Raw genomic sequence first — 23,080 nt, 5'->3', positions numbered from 1 at the left:
AAAATGGTTGTGTGTTACTATGCACTGGCCTTCTGTACAGAACTCAGAGAAAATAGCCCAAATACACACAGGCTGCTTCTACCCATCTCGCCTTCACTTTCACAAGGAGAACACCACATTGCCTTCATTGCCTTTCCTTCATCCTCAGCAGCAGAGCTCTGTCAGTGGGGATATCCATGGGGAGGCAAGGAAAGGGCAGAAAGGTAAGTTTTCACTTCGGATTTCAAAACTGACATATTTGAGATGGCGGGTGGCACACCCATGTAGTACTGGAAACGAGGGCTCTAGGCGCAGATGCTCTGTAGTTGTCCAGCCACCAGGAAAGGGTATGTTACACCATATAACTGAACGCTGGCATGGGGAAACCACTTTTAAAATAAAGGAAACAAAGGTGTGTTATTTTTCTCCTTGGTATGATGGATTTCTGCAGGGTGGCATTTTTTAGCTCTCGCCTATCCCAAGCACTGACAGCACTTCTAGCAAACATGTTAAGTTGGGAAGTTTGATGGGCATTTCCTATTCCTCTTACTTCGATACTAATTTCTGTGCAGTTATGAAAAAGTGCTCTAGCAAGTTCTTCTCCTCTCCACGTGACAGCTCTGTCCAGTTCTGTGGTGCAGAAGCACAAAGCCTTTGTTATTTCTGCCAAAATTTCTCATGTGTAATAGTGTAGAATAGCTAGATACATTCTGCCTTCAAAGATGACAGCTCTTGAGCACCACTTTGTTACTACAATCCAAGTTACAAACCTTTGAAAGTCATAAAATTCTCAGTATATTTTAATTATACTTCTCAGACCATTTAAAAAACACCTATGCCAATATTTCATTCTCCTCAATGTTTTTCAAGTGATGTTATGCATCCTGATAAAGCTTTAAGATATTCTAAAAGAAGGAAAATGTAAAGAAAAAGCAACTAAACCTTAGTTTAGACATTAGAGGATAAGCTAGAAAATGAACATACCAACAGCCATCATGTAATCCCAGCGGTCTAAGAGGCACATATTGAAGATCAGGTGGTCAGATGTTTGTCCTTGGCCAATGAGTGGAATGTTTCTCTCCAAATTTTGGGTTATTGCAGAAGTCCAGCCAACGAGGAACCAAAAGACTACCAAGAGAATTACAGCCAGCATCCTCATCACTCGCCCACCTGTCATGTATGGAATACGCTGAGCAGTTCGGGACAGGAATACCTTTAAAACCCTGAAAAATTCAGACATGGCAGAATTAAAAAGAGAACTAACTGTGTTGCAGGAATTAGATTTTCATTTTATTTCACTATCAGACTATTAAAAAAAATATATCAACATTCTCTCCCTTGACAGTATATAGAAGAGTAAAATTTGAAACATTATTACTTTCATATTCATCATATTTAAATGGAACTGATTGCTGCCCAGAGAGTGCTACAGAGCACTAATAGAAAATATTAGCTATACTTATGCTAGAGACATGCATTCACATGCTGTGTTGTCAGGCTATTTTCTACCTTCCAGCTCCCAGTGGAAGACTTCTGTCTTTGGAAAAGGGAAGGTCATATCCATAAAACAGCAACCATGTGTGAGATTTTATTTTGTTGTGATGCTGTCTGTCTGCTCATCCCAAATCATACAATTCCCCTATTTGATATTCTTCTCATAGACTCTTGATGCTTACAAGACAACATCCTGTTCCTTGTAGAGGTAACTGTGGAAGGCACTTTCAAAGTGATTTTGTCCTCAAAGCCACTCCAGTTCTAGATTCCTGAGCATGAGCATGACCACTGAATACTCTTGATATCCACATGGGATTAATTATCACTGAGGTTTAGAAAAAAATAATTTTTTAATAAAGTTGAGTTTTTAAAAACCCTCAAATATTTGCAGTGTACCATGCTCCTCAGCCAGATCCCAAATCATTTTATGGCCAGGCCTGCACTTTCAGCAAAAAAATCACACTCCAGTTTAATATTTATGGTTATTTTTGTCTAAAAGGAAGCAGAAGCAACCAGCTCTGCCTCTCAGACAAACAATAACGCAATGTCTTTTAAGGCAAAAGCACAAAGTCTTTTCCACATCCATAAAATGAATCAGCATTTGACTACAAACACAGCCCTCACAGTGTGCGTTAGGTGAAGCCAGAGATCTGAATATGTTCAACATTATTCAGCTGTTTCTCTCCCAACAGTCACTCCACAGGGAGTCACAGGTTTTGATCCTTCCACATCTGATTGATGTTCTCCTCTCCCTTCCCAGATGCTAAGTGTTTTATATCTGAAGCAGGTTCCCAAAGACTTTGGGAAAGACAGGCAGAAAATTCCACAGAGGCGAGGCAGACAATTTCCTTCTGCCTTTATCAGCCACAGCACCGTTGTTCCAGGCAATGCCAGTAAATCCTCATTTTTTAGAACACTAAAATTCAATATGAGCAAAGTTTTCCTCCTCCATGTTGTGAATGACGATCAATACTTAGCCTCTTAGAAGGAAGGAAGGAGATACTCTTTTTGTGATGAAATCAGAATCATTTTTTCACTGCTATTGTTTGCCATTTGAGAAAAACCTCACCACACATTTACGAAGCTTTAAGAATTAGAGAAATCATACAAACTATCTGAGAATAGCAATAAACTCCTATTTCCTTTGTATTTTGGCTCTCCAAAGGCAATTCTTGGTGATTCTACTGAACTGTGAACCTTTTCTGGACATAACAAGCCTGGGCTCATTAATTTTTTTGCAGTACTAGCTCATTAGCTGCTGACTGTGAAACAGCTTTCATAGGGAGTGGGGTGGCCTGTCTACTTATTGATCTAAGTAGAGTGAAACAAATAACGTGCTGCAGCAGAGCAGTCAAAAAACCCTCCAATTTGCGTTTCTTTTTTTCCCTCATCTTTTTCACAAAAACAGGCATCCATCACCACCACCATTTATATCTCCAAAATATAGGCCTACATGTAACCTAACCTCTAATTTATGTAAAATATATATATATATTTCTGAAGAGCTATCAGAAAAGCTGTGTTAGACTTGCAATGTTGAAAATCTCCCTTCCAAAGGCTGAGGCATGAAAGTGCTCAACCAGAACATGAGGTCCAGTGTTGCAATTCCCTTGTCTTCCTGTGGCAATATGAATCCAAACCCACATTGCTCACCACCTCATCACTGGCAGACACATCCTCAGTCTCCCCTACATGTTACTGAGCCTGTATTAAAGCAGAGGCATGTACCCAGGAGGTTCCCCTCCTGAAAACATCCCTGCTCACCAGGCTGGAGCACCTTTCTCCTTCCTGTACCTCTGACTCATATACTATCTAAGTTAACCCCAGAAGTTTAACTGCTGTGATATGAGACCAAATTGCCCGGGAACTGTGTGTTGTCTGATGACTGGTGCTTTCCATCAGAAAGATGGTTCAAATCTCTGCCCTGAGTTCTTGGTAGACAATACTCAGTCCTCCTTTTCCACACTGTATCTACATATTGGGTTGAAAAAGTTATTGAGCAAATGAGAGAGATTTCTCACAGGGAGGTAAGATATAGAGTTTCTGGGCTACATCTATATTATGAAATTAAATATGCCCAGATGATGGAGTTCCAGCACCCAGGAACATTTTCAGATGCCACTTAATTTATCAATATGTATGTAGCCATGGATTCAAATTCCTGAACAAATTGATGTTTAATCATGGGTATCAAGTAAAGCAATGCCAACTGAAAAAAAAAAACTCCTCTTCCTGTACTGTCTATCCCCAAAACTCCTGGTTGTGATAAGCTTTGGACACTGAGAGGTATTGCCTCTGATCTAAGGCAAAAGAGGAACTATAAGCATCCTCCTCAGCATCTTCTAGCTCTATTTCCAGATAAAACTGTTCAGCACACGCGATGCACTTTCATGCACTGCTGTTGAATAAACCAATCATCATTTTCAGTGAAATGTCGTCAGCTCTGTTTACAGGCAGATCAGACATCACACTGTGATGTGCTCTATCTACTTTGCTGGAAGACATTAAAAGCTGCCTTTAAGCAAAGCTTTGACCTACAGACAGTACAGACAACATTAAAGCCAGTTTGTAATAGCCATCCTTTTAGCAGAGTAAGAAGACAGTTCAGGCTGAATGAACTGTCTGGAAACTACTGAAGGTAACCCCCAACTCTGCTGTCTGCACCACCAAGTCATCTGGGGAGAATTAAGCTCTGTGATCTGAGGCCTTGGGCTTTTTGTTTTTTGTTTTTTGTTTTTTTTTTTTTTGGCGTGGCTCTATGTAGCTGGACAAGGTGAGGGCTTGATTGCAAATACTGAGAGCAGAGAGGAATAGGCAGCCCAGCAGACAGGAGGAGAAGTGATCAGAAATGGAAGGACAGAGCACCCTGGTTCACAGATCCGGCTGGGATCGCCAGCATAGGGACTGCAGACAAAAGCATGTGGCTGCTGCTGTAAAAAGTATGTCCTGAGTCGTAATGTATAATCTTAGAAAATAAATAAGATCGTACTGAATTTTCAGGTCATATCAATAATTCACTCTGTGAACAGAAAGCATGGTCCTCAAACCATGAGCTGACTCCATAAGTGGAAGGAACAACAGGTGAAGGGTCCTGCTTTGACAGCAGTGACCTGGCACGGTTTGTTTGCTTTTTATTTCTAGTATCTGTCATTTTGTGGCTTTACTGAGTCATCCTGTCAAACTGTTCTGTTCCAGACTGATGGTTTTTATTGTGATATGAAAGCTATATCAGAAAGATTAAGGGTCAAGAGCTCTTATGCAGTATATTGACTTCCTATGGGAGAGGGATTACGTCTTATCTGCTTCTTCTGGAGTAACAGTGAACAGGAGACTAGTTACTAGAGCTTGCAAACTGATGTGATCCCACTGAGAACAGAGAAGAGGAACCTATGGCCCATGTACGGCACCATGCCAATGCAAAGAAAACACACCTTGCACTTGACACATACATGCACCCACACAAATACTGAGTGTGTTTTTTTTTTCCACATCAGGGAAGATGACTGAAGGAAGAACATCAACACTGAAGGCCCAAGACCTCACAGTTTGTATTTAGATGCACTCATACCACAAGTCACTGTCTCTTGGCTATAAAGGATAAAATCTTGCTAAGAGATTCAAATAAACAGCTTTTTCAAACACACCTCAGCTCAAACTCTCGAAATCAGTCTTGTCTAATTCCCAAATAATTTCTCAAGGCCTTAGCATAAAATAGGCATGAAGCCCAACATGGAATAAACTCAATGAAATCAGGGTGATTTTTTGCTTTATTGAATCTGGCCATCTTAAACCTGAGCAACCTGGGCTGAGAGCTGCGCTGTGTCAACAGTATGACAATGGTATAGTGAGACTGTGTCATACACACAGAATCACAGAATCACAGAATGGGTTGGGTTGGAAGGGACCTTAAAGCCCACCCAGGTCCAGCCTGCTGCCATGGGCAGGGACACCTCCCACCAGCCCAGGTTGCCCAAAGCCCCATCCAGCCTGGCCTTGAGCACCTCCAGGGATGGGGCAGCCACAGCTTCACTGGGCAGCCTGGGCCAGGGCCTCACCACCCTCACAGTAAAGAACTTCTTCCTAATGTCTAATTACTGATTGAATAGTCTTGCATTCTGAGTGATCAGGGAAACAGTGATATTTTTTTCCTTAACAAATTCTAGTTACCTTCAAAACTGCAATTTTGAAAGTATAGTTTCCTTGATACTTTCCACAGAGTTTTAAAGTAATTTCCTATTACAGAAAACCAATGTAATAAAATAGTTCAAATATATGGCTAGAAAACAAAGCTGTGAAGAACTGTCAAGATGTGTTAAAAATATATTTTATTTCAGTGCCTGCTAAAAATTACCATTAGTAAGCAAAGCAAAGACCCATAGCTCATGACATAATGCTAACCTGCTCAATATAGTACTTTCCTAGATTATTTTTAATACTATATGTATTGCACTGTGCCTTTAAAAATAGTCATATACCACATGGAGGAAGACTGGACTAAATATATAATGTGCCACTGAAATGTTATAAAGGTCATTCGCCAGTGCTTTGATGAAAGTCCCAGTGCTGGATCAATATATAGGAGATAAACCATGCTGCCATAATTTCCAAGAGTTTGACCAGACTGAGGAAGGTCATAAATTATGGGAGGGAAATCACAGGCAGTTCAAGGGAAGGCTCAGGGTATGAGGAGGAAAAAGCAGCCCAGTAGTTCCCCGCTGCAATCAGAACCACTCACTCATTCCCATATGAGCACCACTGGACTCTCAGTATTATGTATATTTAATAATACAGAAAGAGTCTAAAAATATGACTTGTTTTGATGAAAATGTATTGAGTTGAAGTAGCTTTTGTCTATCAGTATGTGGGTAAGCCTGGAATGAACTCACTGAATTATTTGCGGTTTCTTTAAATGTACCCCAGATTCTAACACTTTTTGTGCTATACATATGCTATATTTTCTTCTTTCACCTGCAAGTCTAAATTCCCACCTGAGGGAAGCTCAGTTTCCTGGCAGAACATAGATCAAAAAGTTTTGTCTGTCTGTGGCTGATTCCAGGGATTGTAGCTGGAGTCCTTTGACAGATCAGCTGGTGCTTGCCGTTCCCCTGTGCCCCCTTGCTCCCCAGCTCACTGCCCTGCTGCGCGCATCTGTTCTGCTTGGCTGCTGGCCCCCATGCCAGGAGGTGCTGCAACTGTGTGTGCGTGTTGCTTTTGGAAGTGCTTTTGTCCATATTACCATGCAGGTAGGTCTCATCAGCCACGGCAATTCCTTAGCTGGACTTGCCCATCCTGGTGGATGCGCCAAGCACCAGGGAGCTGAGAAGTAAGAAGGCTCAGCTGGGGACTTGCCGTGTCACGTAACCAGGCTTCAGTGATGCAGACCAAGTCTCCTTATTTACAAAATCCTCAGCTGCTTTGTGCTAATTATCTCTTCTAATAAACCACTTAATGCACTAATGCCCCCAGGAATCCTGCTGAGATTAGCAGAACTGTGGAGTGCCAGGGAAGCATCTGACCCTCTGCTGTCAAGTCCTGACCATGCAAAGCTCCTACAGAGAACTGTGACAGTGACTACATATGCTATAAGGGCCCATCTCTCTGACCCCAGACAACTAGCAGTGGCATGTCTCCTGTTTGCCAGTTACTCATGTTTAAGGTAATGTCACACAGTTACATTCGGGGCACCAAAATCAAGAGCTCATGACCACGGAACCCTGTGTGAGATTCCTAAAATGCTGAAAATCCAGGATGTTGGAATAGGGATAACACCGCCTCTTCCTGAATCTGCTACTGAATGGTTAATAAAACCATTTCAATAATTTCCTCCTGGTAGACAGGTTTAAATAATTACATCCCTCACTTGTTAAAAATGAGGTCAGCTCCTCAGACATTTTTCTCCATAAGCAAACCAACCCCGTTGAGCTCTTCTTCATTCAAATTTGCAGTGATTCTGTGGCAGAAACCTTAATTCATATATCGTTAAGACTCCTGCCGCTAGGACTTTAGTCTGAAGATCATAAATCCTTCAGGCTATACAAGCTTTGGCTAAGCTAATTATTTGCTTCTTAAAAATCATCAAGTGCTTATTAACTTTTTGTAAATCTAAAGCCATTCAGTTCTTTACTCCTATCAAAGACTTTCAGAATAGGCAGCAGAAAAGATCTCAGAGTCACTATTTATCAGGAAGCTTATGCTGTGAAAACACATTCAAGCACTGCCTGCCAGTAATCCTCTCCTACAACAGGTCAAGCACATTTTCAAGACGATCATTACAAAATTTGCTTCACAGGGTGTTGTGGAGTTGAACTTACAAAGCCAATGCCCCTCCCGCTCCAGGCTGACAATGTTTGCTTTAACAAAGGCTGATGAGTAAAAGCAGTGGGGATGGCACAAATCCCCTTCCTTGTTAGTGCTGCTCCACACAGGCATTCACTCCTGCTGAAAACACTCATGGACGATTTCAGCAACCTCTCTGAATGTCAGAGGCATTTTCTAGTGACCAACAATAAGGTAGCTGAACAAAACCCTATGTCAAAGCTTGCATTTTATTTCTTAGATAGGCACACTACAGATAGCAAAAGTCTTGCCATGGATAAAACCCAAATCCAGACCAAAATAAATTTGGGGGTGGTTACATGGCTTGATCCAGAAAGACCTTCTTTCCTTTCTGCTCCTTCTCAGTTCACTGGCAAGCACTACACTTCTGATTAGAGAATGATAAACCCAAATTAAAAAAGACAGTACTTTTTCAACATTTCTAATGTGGTCACAAAAGCAAAATACCTCCTTCCTTTTAAGCTAATGTCAATAGATCCGGTGATCCATTTGCACAATTTGAAGAATTGCTGCTTTAAGAAAAACAGTACTTATGAGATCTTCAACTGGACTGGACAGTTTAACAATCAAGATATACACTACATGTTACACCACTCTTATAAATTTAACTTATTTGATTATTTCATTGAAGTAATATATAAGAAGAATGCATGGCTTCTTCCTGGATCAAAAAACAGTGAAAAAAATCTAGTGAATTTGAGTGAATTACAGTTCACTCTCCTAGCAGTGCTTTATTCTGAAGACTGGACTATATATTAATAGCATAATTACAGACCGCTATATACTTTACTTTTTGAGCAATGCACTAAACAGTAGTCAGCAACTGAAGAAAACAACATAACCATAATTTCATAAATGAAATATCTTACTGTTGATAGATGGAGGCTTCATTGTTTTCCCCTTTGTATCCCATTGAACATGTGGCTACTAACTCTCTTTCTTGAAACTATTAGTTCATGTGCGCTACACTGTGGATTGAAAAAGGTTTCCAATAAGAAGACCTCATTAATTTATTTAGTTTTTATCTCTAAGTTCATAGCAAGTTTCCATACTAAAGCACCAGAAAATCAAATTTCCTTTTATGTGATCTCCTCCATCTTACTAGCTACTTTAACAACATTAAAAACTTTTAATAGTGCTTTTGCAATAATATCATTTGATTCTGTTACGAATTTTCCACTGCAGGATCTGAGATCCCATAGCCTGAAGCCCAGATGTGGCTCTCTCTCCATTTCACATGGACTGGGGCAGTTGCTGGCTACCATCACTGGGAACCCATTAATGTGCAGACTGGTAGAGGTGTTTGAAGCATCCCCAGCCCCAGCAATGAGAAGGTTTCCCATCCCTGCTGTAAAGGAACAAACTAGTCGACTGCCAAGATTTCAGAAGAGAGTCTGAGTTTGGGTTTGTCATCAGTGATCTAATGACTTCTCTGAAAACTCTTCTTGTGGGGGGAGATGAAAATTAATTTCCCCTTAGGAGCTGAATTATTTTCTCCGTAGACAGCTTCTCAAGCTGGTGCAAATTTCCTGAGGATCTTCATGCTGTATGTCATATCTGGTGTTAGTTTTACATGTAAGACAATAAACATGCAATTATTTAGGAAATGTTGAGGTTAGTAGACTTCTCTGATGGAAATCATATTGCTCTGTCTGTCAGTGAACTGCTGAGCAAGCTCAGGAAGAGACCTGAGAGGCAGCAGGGGGTGACAGCAGAGAGATGGAGTAGACCTGGGAGCCTGAAAACAAAATTACCAAGAACCGATGAAGACTGTGGAGAGCACAATGCAACTTCAAAACTCACTAGGTTAGATCAAATCTAGACCTCCCTGCAAGGACACAGTACACAAGTGAAGAATTAGGTATAAATACTGCTCTTTACAGTCTTATTCATCTATTTGTCTCAATTTTTATTTTTTTATTTTTTCCATTTAAAAAATCAGTCACCTCAGCTGGTCAGAGAGAACCTTAATTTTCTGAGTCTTTCCTTTGCCTTTTTGGAGGAGGTTCCTGTAGAGAAGGTGCATGGACTCGAAGCTGTAGCTGGCTGTTGGTTTAACTGCATTGTTGGAGGACATTCAAGAGAAATATTTTTCAAAATAAACTGGTTCTCTACGATAAAAAGCTGGCAACAGCAAAACAAAGGATCAAGTTTGCTTTGCCTGGATTTGGCATCAACACATTTGGTTTTAAGTATGTTGCCTTCAAAAAAGTTTCAGTGGGAAGAAAGAGACCAGGAGAGATGCTGTGGCTGTGGAGTGCTCACTAAAGCACTCTGCAGAGCATTGTTTCGCACCAAACTATCTCCTCACATGACTTGCAAGCACTTGTTTCCTTTTTGTTTCTGAAATTACGTTAATAAGCACCACTTAAAAATGACAATCCATTATTAAAGATGCAGGAAGCAAACAGCAGCAGCTGAAAGGACAGGAACTTCTCCTATCTGTATATGCATCACCATTTTTTATGCCCCCTATTATCTTTTGCAGCATAGTTTTCTCCTTTCTCTTTCTCCTTTCTCTTTCATTCTCTCAAAATGTTTCAGGGATGAAAGTTAGTTTGAACTGGCTGAGAGAGTTTCACAGAGCTGCTTCCATGTCAGATGGCCAGGAGCATGTGTGCCTTTACATATCCAACCAAAGCCATAAAAATGTTTCATCATGACATCCTCCCAGTTTTATTGCTTCATCACTAATCATATGCAGATATGGAAACCTGGTTTTCTAAAGAAGAAAAGTTCCTGATTTCCAGCTGACATTAATGAGGTCTACATGAGTACAACTTCCAAGATTTATGCTTTTCTCACAAATTAATACAGTCAATATCTAGAAAAAAATCTCTTTTCCTACTAGCCCATATAAGCTAATCATACAAAGTTCTTACATATCATCTCTCAGTTAAGTAACCATGAACAAGAACAACCCAAAAGAGCATTTCCTTTAACCCACAATGCAGACACTGAGAAGGAGACCTGACAGTACATTAAAAGGCCCAGCCTCTGTGCTCTGCTCTCATGTACATGCATTCACATCCATGGCAGGCAGTTAAACAGCCCAGATGTAACAAAAAGAGCCTGTCCTACTATATTTTACTAGATACCTTGAGGCATAAGAATGAGTAATCACACCCACTGGACACAATTTCCTACTCAAATCCAAATAGCAGGATTATTATATGGTGTGAAGCTGACAGAGATTAATAGAATGTGGTATAGAAAAGCCTGAGGAGAGAGTTGGTCGAAAACTGTCAAAAGAAACACATCTGTAATACTTAGAAAATATTTGTTGAGGGTTTTGTGCTCACTTTAATAAAATCAATGTTAACCATTTTATAATATGATTGACAGGCAGCAGTGTTTTATATCAACTCTATTGAAAATGAAGCTCTTTATCAGCATTATGTTCTCCTTCCACTTGTGGAATAAATATTAAATTTATCTTGTGGTCTGTGCATGCAGGTATCACAGCTAAGACCTTCATGTGTATTTGAAAGGAAAGTTTATTCTTCAGCTTGTCTGCAAATGATAAGATTCAAACCATTCTTACAACAGATTAAATCGGGAACATCTCCACCTGTCATGAGATACAGCAGAGTCATCACCAATGGAAACTGAGACCATAAACAATGCTAACTTCTTTGGATGAAATTTCCATGTGATAAAATATTGTTATTATTAAAAACAGTCCTCTGCAAGTAGATTACACTGAAGAGAATGAAAATACTGGCAAGAGCACAAAAGCCCATCAGGCCTCTGGGGAGTTATTTTTGCTCTGGTCGATTAATTCACAGGATGCCAGAATAGCTGAGGTGTGAAGGGAGAGGTTAAGAAATTGTCTAATCCAACCTTCATGACTGAGGCTGCATCCACTACAGCAGGTTACTCAGGACCTTGTCCAGATGATTTTGAGTTTCTTGTCTTTATTAAGCATCTCCCACAGCAGGGAGAGGAAGAGCCCAGTTGCTGGCATGGAGGAGCAGTGACCTCATATAGAATAAAAAGCCCAACATGTGAGTTAAATGCCAAAGGCTCCTGCAGCAGCTTCCTGTGCAGTTCCCAGGATTACAGGAGATATTTAAGATGCAGGAACAACATCAGATATAAATCTCCCTATACTGAGGTGTAGATATTTGGCTTTAAATGTTGCAGTACTACCTGCGGCCCTCCCCTCCATTGGTAGTCTTCTTATTTTATATTAGTAAATTCTCCAGTCTCAAAAACAACAATGAAATAAGGTTCCAAGCCTTAATTATTTCAAAACCACTCTTTTCTTCTGAATGCTGATGATGCAGGGGACAAACAGACATTAGCTGGTAGCCAAGCTGCTACTCACATAAATTCCCTGCCATATTGCCCAACTTATTCATGCTTCCCTTTTAGCATTCGCTAAGAACATTAGAAAAAAAGGAAATTCTACAGTACAGGCAAACAGACCAAAATAGAATTTTTTAGACCCAGCCTCATTCACACTCCAGTATTTGAAAAACTCCTACTGGTAGAAGAACAAGTAGAGCGATGACTGTGTAAGAAATGAACATCAGCATGTGCACAGCAGTTTCTTAGCTAAAGCAAAAAAGAAAATCTGTCCAAAGTCAAATACAGAAGAATGAGAAGAATGCATCTCTTCTGTTTATAATAGTAAAATAAAGGAACAAATAACTAAAAAAAAAACAGCAACTAAAAAGCCCCAGCTGTATAAAATAGACATCTGATAAACTGTTGAAGAGGGATGGAATCTTCTGCTCTGATTAGCCTCAGCTTGGCTTGTGCAAGCAGCACTGCACACAACAGTGCAGAATGTCCCTGTGCTTTTCCATATGTTATTTCTGTATGAATCCAGCATGCTACTGACTGCCACTATTGTTATTTAAACAGATCGGTTATATTCACACTTTGGAGGAGATAAATTACACTATGGATGTTCTTTTTCCAATGTTTCTGTTTTAGTTTTGGCCAGGATAGGGTTAATTTTCTTCATAGAGACTCATATGATGCTCTGTTTTGGATTTTTTTAACAAAATACTGGTAATCATGCACCCGGGTGTTTTTAGCTGCTGCCCTGCCAGCTGGGAGGGGACACAGTCAGGAGAGGTGACCCAGGCTGCCCAAAGGGATGTCTCACACCACACGGCAGCATGCTTGGCTGTAACAGCTGGGGGGAAGGAGGAGGAAGGGGGGGGATGTTCAGGGTGACGGAGTTTGTCTTCCCAAGGAACCGCTATGAGTGACGGGCCCAGCTCTGCTGGGAGCAGCTGACACCTGCCTGCCAGTGGGAAGCAGTGACTGGATTCCTTCTTCTGCTCTGCTCGTGCGTGGCTTTTACTTTACCAGGTGAGCTGTCTTTGTCTCAACCCATGAGTTCTTGCACTTTTATGATTTTGATTTTCTCTCCTAACCCACCTGGGCAGAGCCAGCAAGAAGTTGCATGGTGCTGAGCTGCCTGTTGGGTTTAAACCACAACAGGTTCATGTAAAATACAACATCTAATTAAAGGAAGTTCAAATAATTGTAGTCCAGAATCACTGTAAAGTGTCAGCAGTATCTGAATAAAATTTCATAAACTTCCATATTCTATTGCCAGGTAAGTGCTCGTTCAACTATGTTTACTCTCAGTATGTGTAAATATGTGTGGCAATCAGAAAAAAATGCTAATTAGGTCAATCATGAGCACTTCTGAGGAAGCTACAGCTTCTTGTAAACTAGCTTTTGAATATCTCTCTGGATTTAAAATTTGTGAAAACAATTAAATATATTGCATGTATTGAGAAATACATGCTGTGGGTGACCCCCCACATTCAACAACCTCACTTGGTGCCTTCCCAGCCCTGTATAATACCATACTGCTAGGAGTGTGCCTCAACAGCTAGAACTGCTTCCTGAATTAGCCATTGTTAATGGTGTCCTTAAAAATGACTGCTGATGAGTGAGAACGGAGCTTATGGGTCAGGAACACCAATGTGGGTGACACTTTAGTGGGTATCTGCTACAGACCGCCTGATCAGGAAGTAGATGAGGCCTTCTTCAGACAACTGGGGGAAGCCTCATGTTTGCAGGTCCTGGTCTTCATGGGGTCTTCAGCAACCTGCTCAAAGGGCAACATAAGAGAGCATAGCCAATCTAGAAGGTCTCTGGAACACATTGATGATAACTTCTTGACAAAGGTGACAGAGGAGCCAAGGAAGGGAGGCACTCTGCTGGAACTAATACAGACAAGGAAGAACTGCTGGGGCCATGAAGGTCAGGGACAACCTTTGCTGAAGTGACCAAGAGTGGTGATGTTCAGGATCTTGAGATAAGGGGACAAAATTTCAAGCTCCTCCAAGCTCAGGAAGGTATCAAAGGTGCAAGAAAGGTATCATAGGTGCAGGAAATCAAGCAAAGGTGGCAAGAGGCCTGCATGGATGAATAAGGAGCTCCTGACTAAAGTCAGAAAAAAGGAAGTGTAAGAGAAGTGGAAGAAGGACCCAGGTTACCCAAGCAGAATACAAAGACACCGCTTGAGCATGTAGCAATGGGATTAGGGAAGCCAAAACCCATCCGTAGTTGAATCTGGTAAGTGACATGAAGGGAAACAAGAAAGACTAGTACAGGTGTATCAGCAGCAAAAAGACTAGGGAAAATGCAGGCCCACTGTTCAATAGGGCAGGGATCTGGTGGTGACATGGCAAGGACTGACATACTTTTTCACCTCAGTTTTTACTAGTAGGACTTGCCTTGAGGAATGCTGGGTGCCCAAGACCACTGGGAAAGCCCATAGTAAGAAAGATTTAACCTTGGTGGAGAGGAATCAGGTTAGGGTACATTTAATCGAACTAGACATACTAAAGTTCATGCACGCAACATGATAAAATGTCATTGTCGTCATTGTGAGGCCACTCCCAATACTTTAAAAGGTTGTGGTGACTGGGGAAGGTTGCTAAGGACTGGAAAAAAAAATAAAAAATGTCACTCTGTCCTTCAAGAAAGGCAAGGAGGAGGATCCCTGGGAATACAGACTGGTCAACCTAACCTTATCCCTGGGAAGATGATAGAAAAAAAGATCCTACTGGACACCATTTCCATACACACGAAGGAACAGAAGGTGATTGGGAGCAGTTTGCACAGCCTTAGGAAGATGAAATTGTGCGTGCTCAACCTGATAGCCTTCTGCAAGGAGATGGCTATCTTGCTGGACGAGGATAGAACAGCGGATGCTGTTTATCTTGATTCAAGAAGGCTTTCTGTAGCATCTTCATAGACAAGCTGATTAAATACAGGCTAGATAGTGAGTTCAACTGCCAAGCTGAAAGGGCTGTGATTAGTATCAAGAAGTCCAGGTATAGGCCAGTTACTACTGGTGTACCCCAGGAGTCAATACCATGTCCAGCACTGTAACCTTTTCCTTAACAACCTGGACAACAGAGCAGAGAACACCATCAGCAAGTTTGTAGTTGACACAAAGCTGGGAAGAGTGGCCGAGAGACCAAATGGTTGTGCTGCCATTTAGGGGAGAAAAAAAAACAACAGGCTGGACAAATGAGCAAACAGAAATCTCAAGCTTCAACAAAGAGAAATGCCAGGTCTTATACCTGGGAAGGAATAACCCCAAGCAGCAGTACATTGTGATTTGCTGGAATGTTGCTTTGCAGAAGAAGACCTGGGGATATTTGCAGATGCCCAACTGACCATAAGCCAGCAGTGTGCCCTCAATGAAAAGAAGGCCAGCAGCCTCCTTGGGCAGAGTATGACCAGCAATTTGAGGGAGGTGGTCCTATCCCTCCACTCGGCACTGTTGTCAGATCTAGAGTGCTGTGTCCAGCCATGAGCTCCCAGTACAGAAGAGACATGGACATACTGGATCTGAGTCCAACAAAGAGCTGGTAAGATGATTAAAGGACTTGAGCATATGGGACTGTTCATCCTGGCTCAGGGGGATCTTATCAAAGCGCATAAATGCCTGATGGGAGGGATTAGACAAGATGGAACCAGGCTCTTCTTAGTGGTGCCCTGTGACAGGACAAGGCAATGAGCACAAACTGAAATACAAACAGGACATTCATAGAATCATAGAATGGTCTGGGGAGGGATCTTTATGACCATCTAGTTCCAACCCCCCCCCGCCATGGGCAGGGATACCTCCCACCAGACCAGGTTGCTCAAAGCCCCATCCAACCTGGTCTTGAACACTTCCAGGTATGGGGCATCTACATGTACAGCTTCTCTGGGCAGCCTGTGCCAGTGCCTCACTGCCTTTATAGTAATAAAATTTCTTCCTAAAATCTAATCTAAATCTACCCACTTTCAGTTTAAAGCTGTTACCCTTTGCCCTATCACTACAATCCCTGACAGAGAGTCCTGCTCCAGCTTTCTTGTAGCCCCCATAAATTCCATTTAAACATAAGAAAAAGCTTACTTTCTGTGAATGTGGTCAAACACCAGGTTGCCAAGAGAGTCTCCATCCCTGAAGATATTCAGAACCTGACTGTACATGCCCCTAAACAACCTGCTCTAAGTCTGTTCTGAGCAGAAGGGTTGGAGTAGAAGACCTCCAGAGGTCCTTACCAACCTCAACTGTTCTGTGATTCTGTAAACTTTGTGTAGTTAATATATATATTTGCATAGATGGATGGAAGAAACTCAGCAGTCAGTAATATTTTCTTAGCAAGCTTTCTGCAATAAGCTTTTTACTCAGACCTTAAGATTTAGCATGCTTGAATATATTAGGATTAGAAGCTTTTTTGTGTAATTTGTTCTATGAACTTCAGAGCTTTGACTGAATATTCCACAAAGTATCATAAATTCTGATCTCTAGGGCCCCTTAAAGTACACCTTTTTAGTTTTATTTTCAAAATTTATTATTGAACAATACCGTCATCCATTCTAAAGAAGCAAAGCAAAACTCACACTCCCCTGCAAGGGTAAATATATATCAATGCAACATACAACTTCAATAAATATGAATAAGTAAGTAATGATACATTTTGTTTATTTGTCATTCAGAAATGAAATGTCCAAGTTCAAAAAGTGAACTGTAAGAAACAGTAACTCTCATCTTCTATGCTTCCTCTCAGAAGCACAGGAGGAAATATCATCAACTGACAAGCTGAATTCTGTAAAGGTTTGCCTCATGTTCACTGTAAGATAAAGAAAAAAGTGACAGAAGCATACTTGATCATAAATTAGTGAACGCCAACAGGTACAGGGAGATGACCTGGAGGCTGTTTCTCTTATTTTTGCAGCACAGCAGTCTATTCTTCCTGTTCATTAACTTAACCTGGCAGTTGACTTCTGCAGCACGATGGAAATGAGCCGAAGGTAATACTCAGGGTTTGGGTCAGAAACTGTTTGGAGACATTTGTCCTTGTATTGGCTTGCTTTTGATGAAAACATTTTCTCCTACAACTTCTCTCTGCTATTGCTTTCACTGAGAAATGTGAGGCACTCAGCACCCCTGAGTAGTAGATCATTTTTATACATATGCTGAAATACAAATTTCAGAGTGCTGTTTAAAGCACTCAGCGTTATGAATTTTTGCTAGCACACTTGTCATACTGAAGACAAACAAAGTTAAAACTCTCAGTGTATTTCACTCAATTTTTCTGATACTCAGATACCATGGAAATGAACTTTAATTAAACATTAAATCACTCCAGTTTTGCGTGGATCAGTGGAAAGCTATCTGACGGTAGCTGTTGTGGACACTAACACTGGGCCTGTATTGTAACTGCCTACGTGGAGTTCTCTGTATATAAACATTGGCAAGTCAGTCTACCTTGTCCTCAATGTGAAAACAAAGGCTTGGTATATCCGTGTCCTAACACAGTCATGAAAGGTGTTACGTAATGTCACAGACCATTTAAATTATGGTCAAAGTCTTACTTGTCAAAGGTTCAAAGCCAAACTAGAATAATGTGTCTATTTTAAGATAATCTAAAATAAAATATTTTTTTCTGTTCTGACAGTGTTGCAAAAGATAGAGTTGAGCTATCTAAATAAATAAATAAAAATTCAAGAAGAAAGAGGGAAGTGTTATTGCTATCAGATTGATGAAAAACATTGAGATTCTCACCCAAAATCCAATGTAAAAGATCATCCTTGTAGACCCACGTAATCTAACCTCATACAGCAATGAAAATTAATAGGAAACACAGTAAGCTGAAAGCTCAGTAAAAACTGTGAAGATGAAGCAAGCAGAAAGAGTCCCAGCTCCACTCTGAGGTCACATACATATTAGAAAAGTGTGGATAATTGTGATTATTTTTAAGGAGAAGTTGTTTAAACAGAAATACTTCAAACAGTGGGATATCAAAGAGTGCTAAGAAATGCCATGGCTGTGACTTTTCTGCACAACTAAATAATCCATCCCCAACACCACCAAAAAAAAAAAAAAAATAGGGGGAGGAGAAAAAAAGGGGGAAAATTAAAAAGATTTCTTTCCAACTAATAGTCAGATATTGACCCAAATTCAGACTTGGTGACAAGCATGGAACGAGAGCTAATCACAAAAGAAACAGATTTGGACTCCGGAATATAGAAAACAGCTTCAATGTTCTTCTTCATATACCATGAAGGAGATAAAAGAAATCAGCACAGTCTAACTGAAGAGACAAAAGGGAAGAGAAAATGTGTTTTTACTTAAAATAGTCTTGGGATGCATCATTTGGTTTCTGTATTCCTTCTGACAAGTCTTGTAAATGACATTGATGATTGTGACTTTGCGTGGTAATGCAGATGCATGATGACAGACCTGAGGCTTTCCAGGGCAGGGCAGGCTGCCAGTTCTTCCTACATCCGACTGTGCTTGAGCTGCATGCAGGCTGCAACAAGCTAGAAAACAGATAAGCTCAAAGGCTCCTTGCTTTCTGAGAAGATAGGTACAAAATCTGTCTTCCTAATTTTGATTTTTAGTACCCTTTAGGTCACTCAGTTATGCTAATTGTGACCTTCCTATAATCATTATGGATGTTAGGAACCCACACAAGGAACACTTTTGGGATTTGGAATAAATAGTAGTATTTGGGTTTGCAGGATGATCTCTGTCAGTGGCTTTAATATAATCACTGTGCTTTCAGTGACAAAGTGTGGAAAACAACTACCAAGTTCACTGACTTGGTTTATAAGCTCTACCTTCTTTCTTATAAAAAAACTCACAGATGGAGTCTAAAAGGGTATGGGTTTGGTTGTTCCAAAGTTCATACAATTGCTGGGGTTTTAGCTCCTAAGCAATTTTAGCTCCTAAGCAAGTCCTTTTGTGAAAGTGCTTATGGGAAACTGTACTTTAGGAAGATCTAGCAGAAAGTGCCTGGAACTGGCATTTGTGTAACTTGCACTGTGTGATGCTGGTTGGATTATACCCTCTGAATAAAGCAGATTTGGGTTCTGTATGGTTTCTGTAGAACTTGGTAGCATGGTTTAGTGGTGGACTTCAACCTCTCGGTTAAAGGTTGAACTAGATGATCTCAAAGGTCTTTTCCAACCTGAGTGAATCTATGATTCTAAGTAGTTTAGCCATTTCATGGTTCCTGGAGTTGGAACTGGCAAACCCTTTGCACCCAGACAAATAGCAAATGCAGCCAGGAGCACCGAGGAACAAGCAGCAGACAGGGACAGTAATAAGCCAGCTACAAATTTTTTACACTGAAATTTTAAAATATGGGACTTTTTTTCCTAACAGAGAAACACTGATATTTTAAACAGACACCCAAAAGGAGGAAGGAACAAGAGAGTTTATGATATCCGTAGTGAATAATTGGTCTTGTCATTTCAGGTGGACTAGCTGGTTAATAGATCTGGTTGTGGCTGACACCTGATAGAAAAAAACTCAGACTGGAATCATTAGGATCCCAGAATTAGCCCTTTGAAAAGCCACTAAGATTTGTCTAGCAAATAAATCACCTAAACAGATCTTGAGATAGGTAGTGGTTCATCATGTACAAAATATAAAACACTATGAAAAAACTGTGAGACAAAAAGGCATCTGGAGGTCACAGAGTACCTACGATCAACACAACATTGTACCTAGTGGCACTAGATGAGACATTGCCTTGTATTTGAAAAAAGACTCAAGTCTGCCAGCTCTGGGAGAGCAATCCCACCATGCCCACATTTTTAGTCCAAAACATAAGAGTGGTTTGTTAGCACAAAGACCATTAAACTAGGTAAGCGTAATTTTGGTACAGGAAAACTAAAGAACAGTTTTCTGAGGCTCTCTGTGTCTTTGATGAGAGCAAGGGTTCTGGGCAACAAATAAATGAGTATCAGAATGACAGGTAAGAGAAAGAGCAAGCCCAAGAGCAAAGTTCAAAGAGGACATAAATAGACAGTGGCTGTCACCACCATGTTTCCCACCCTGCAAATAAGAAAAGGATATGAAAAGAGACAGAATGGTGAACAAGGATTTTGTAGCTCGTCTCTTGCCCATGTCAGTGATCCTGATGTGAGTGCAAATCTCAATAAAGAATGTGAAAAAATGTAAAAGCTTTTTCATTCCCTGAGGAATCATCATAGAAAGCATACCAAATGAATGGAGCATGAGCCACTGTTTCCGAGGAGAAGGCTCTGACAAAGTTTTCTTACAAAAGATTGAGTCACAGACAAAACTGAACATTACACAATGTATGTCCCTGCAAAAACCCTGAATTTTAATACATTCAAATAGTAAAATGGCCAATGTCTCTTTTTCATGGGTGTAATAGGTTTTTATTCATCAGAGGACAGTGTTGATACTCAGCAGAAGACATCAATTGCTATTTCTAAAAAGAGTTTGACAGTCACCACCTACAAGGTTCTCAGAGCAATATCTAGGCAATTTTCTCAACTCGCAAAGTGTGATTTGCAAATTGAATAAAAACTTGGAAGAGATTTGGTCACTGCAGCCATATTCTCCAAAGCATTTGGAAAAGTGCAGGAAAACAAAGTCCAGAGCTGGATTATGTTAATCCGATTTAAAAGAAAAAAAAAAGTCTGTCCAGTCTAAGATAGAAGGCAGACTATTGATGAGGAAAGATCCTGCATAAAATAATTAAGGCTATTACTAAGGGATGGATGGGACAGTGTAATTCCAGCCCTTTTATCAGTTTTAAGGCTCTCAGCACTATATGGAGTTGTGTTCAAAGCAAATAAGAGAATGATTTCTGAGGTACCAGAGAAATATGTCAGAAGGAATATATGGTGGTCATTTAGGGACTGAAAGAAATCATAGGAGAGCTGAAAACCACACGGTTTAATAAAAGCTACTATGAAACACAAAGTTCAATACACAACTTCACAAAACAAATATGAACAGTGGCATGGAAAAGAAGTTCTAAAAGCTTGTCACATACGCCAAGGCTGCAAAGATAAGACAAGCAAAAGGACAGAAGATCTCTTGCAAAAAAGGGGACACAGATTTCTTCACAATATCTGGGAAAAATAGCTGATACATTTTTAGCCTTATTTCAGTGAGACAATAGTACTAAAAAATTCTACACTTACACACATACCAGCTTGTTTTCTAATAGCCCTGGTGAAACAGTCGTGGTACCTTCAGGCACTGGCCTTTTTCATAGGTCATGAATTTATGTATCTTGAACTGAAGGTTGATTTCGGATATTTAATGCATTTTGCTTTATTCATAATTGAACAGTAGAAAATTATGTCAAACTAATGTTGGAAAACACAAAAGAGAAAAGACCCTGGACCACGTAGAGCAACAAGGCAGGACCCATGCATCCCTGGCTGCCATCTGATGTTCTGTACAATAGAAAACTGAGAACAAGCACACCTGCACTGCTGAAAGTTGATGCCAAAGTCAGATGGGCCTAATGGATGTATAAAATGATAGGCAAGGAGAAACAAAAAGCCTAGCAAGATCTGTAGTCACAAATTAGCTGCCACTTAATAACAACTCTGCAAACAGACACTAGGAGGCAAAGGCTGCAAACAGCAGGGGCTTCACCACCAGCAGCCCTGCACTCACACCAAGTTTTAACCTGCCTTAGGAATATCCAGGAAGAATAGGTGGAATCTCCTTAAAATTGGGCCCCTCGCTACAAGAAGGACATCGAGGTGCTTGAGCGGGTCCAAAGAAGGGCGACGAAGCTGGTGAGGGGCCTGGAGAGCAAGTCCTATGAGGAGCGGCTGAAGGAGCTGGGCTTGTTCAGCCTAGAGAAGAGGAGGCTCAGGGGTGACCTTATTGCTCTGTATAAGTACCTTAAAGGAGGCTGTAGAGAGGTGGGGGTTGGCCTGTTCTCCCATGTGCCTGGTGACAGGACGAGGGGGAATGGGCTAAAGTTACGCCAGGGGAGCTTTAGGTTAGATGTTAGGAAGAATTTCTTTACTGAAAGGGTTGTGAGGCACTGGAACGGGCTGCCCAGGGAGGTGGTGGAGTCACCATCCCTGGAAGTCTTCAAAAGACGTTTAGATGTAGAGCTTAGGGATATGGTTTAGTGGGGACTGTTAGTGTTAGGTTAGAGGTTGGACTCGATGATCTTGAGGTCTCTTCCAACCTAGAAATTCTGTGATTCTGTGATTCTGTGATCTCAGTAAGGGAAAGAGGGATTGTTTGGCTCAAGAAGATCTCAGAAAAGTAGCAGATGTTGCTGTTGCAGGGGCCAAAACCAGAATATGGCTCAACCAGAACGACTGCACTGCTGTATCTTCCAGAGCACAGCAGCAATGATGGCTGGGAAGAGACCCAGGGCCCCCTGAGTAGCTCACCACTACGAACTGATTTAATTCGTACATAAGAAATAGGCTTTCAAAACTTTACACTGATTATTAACTGCTACTATTTTTAGAGTTGGCTAGACATAGAGGCTGCAGCTTGAACCATATAGAGCTAATTGCAATTACGTACACAGGCTCACGTTGTGCACATAAAGGGGCAGAACTCAAATCAAGAAAATCCAAAACTCAGCTGACTCCACGTGTCAGTGGTTTTATGTGGCATTAAGCCATGTAAAACCTGCCGGTCCACTGGACTGTAATAATCTCCAATAGTAAGGGCTGTATTTTTTGATACAAACATTTTGTGGTAATTCTTAATTTAAAATATTACAGATTAACTCTGAAATCAATAGCTTGATACTTTTAGCTGAGTTAATAAATAATGAAGCTTTCTTCAGGACCTACTGTCTATGCATTCCTGAACATATAGAATCACAGAGTCATAGAATGGTTTGGGTTGGGAGGGACCTTACAGATCACCCAGTTCCAACCCCCTGCCATGGGCAGGGACACCTCCCACCAGCCCAGGTTGCCCAAAGCCCCATCCAGCCTGGCCTTGAACACCTCCAGGGATGGGACATCCACAGCT

At 40.9% G+C, this 23,080-nt stretch overlaps 1 protein-coding gene across 2 annotated transcripts in view; it reads right to left on the bottom strand.

The window, feature by feature from the left end:
• Nucleotides 1–23,080, bottom strand: part of GPR158 (G protein-coupled receptor 158) — a 195,308-nt gene that overhangs the window by 23,080 nt on the left and 149,148 nt on the right. For both annotated transcript variants that reach the window (XM_027450618.3, XM_027450619.3), the window contains exon 7: nucleotides 964–1,202. In XM_027450618.3, the coding sequence (XP_027306419.1) occupies nucleotides 964–1,202 (239 nt within the window). The remainder of the gene's footprint in view (nucleotides 1–963; nucleotides 1,203–23,080) is intronic.

Source organism: Anas platyrhynchos, chromosome 2, assembly GCF_047663525.1.
Source record: "Anas platyrhynchos isolate ZD024472 breed Pekin duck chromosome 2, IASCAAS_PekinDuck_T2T, whole genome shotgun sequence".
Classification (NCBI taxonomy): domain Eukaryota; kingdom Metazoa; phylum Chordata; class Aves; order Anseriformes; family Anatidae; genus Anas; species Anas platyrhynchos.
This window is presented reverse-complemented; position numbering and strand designations above follow the sequence as displayed.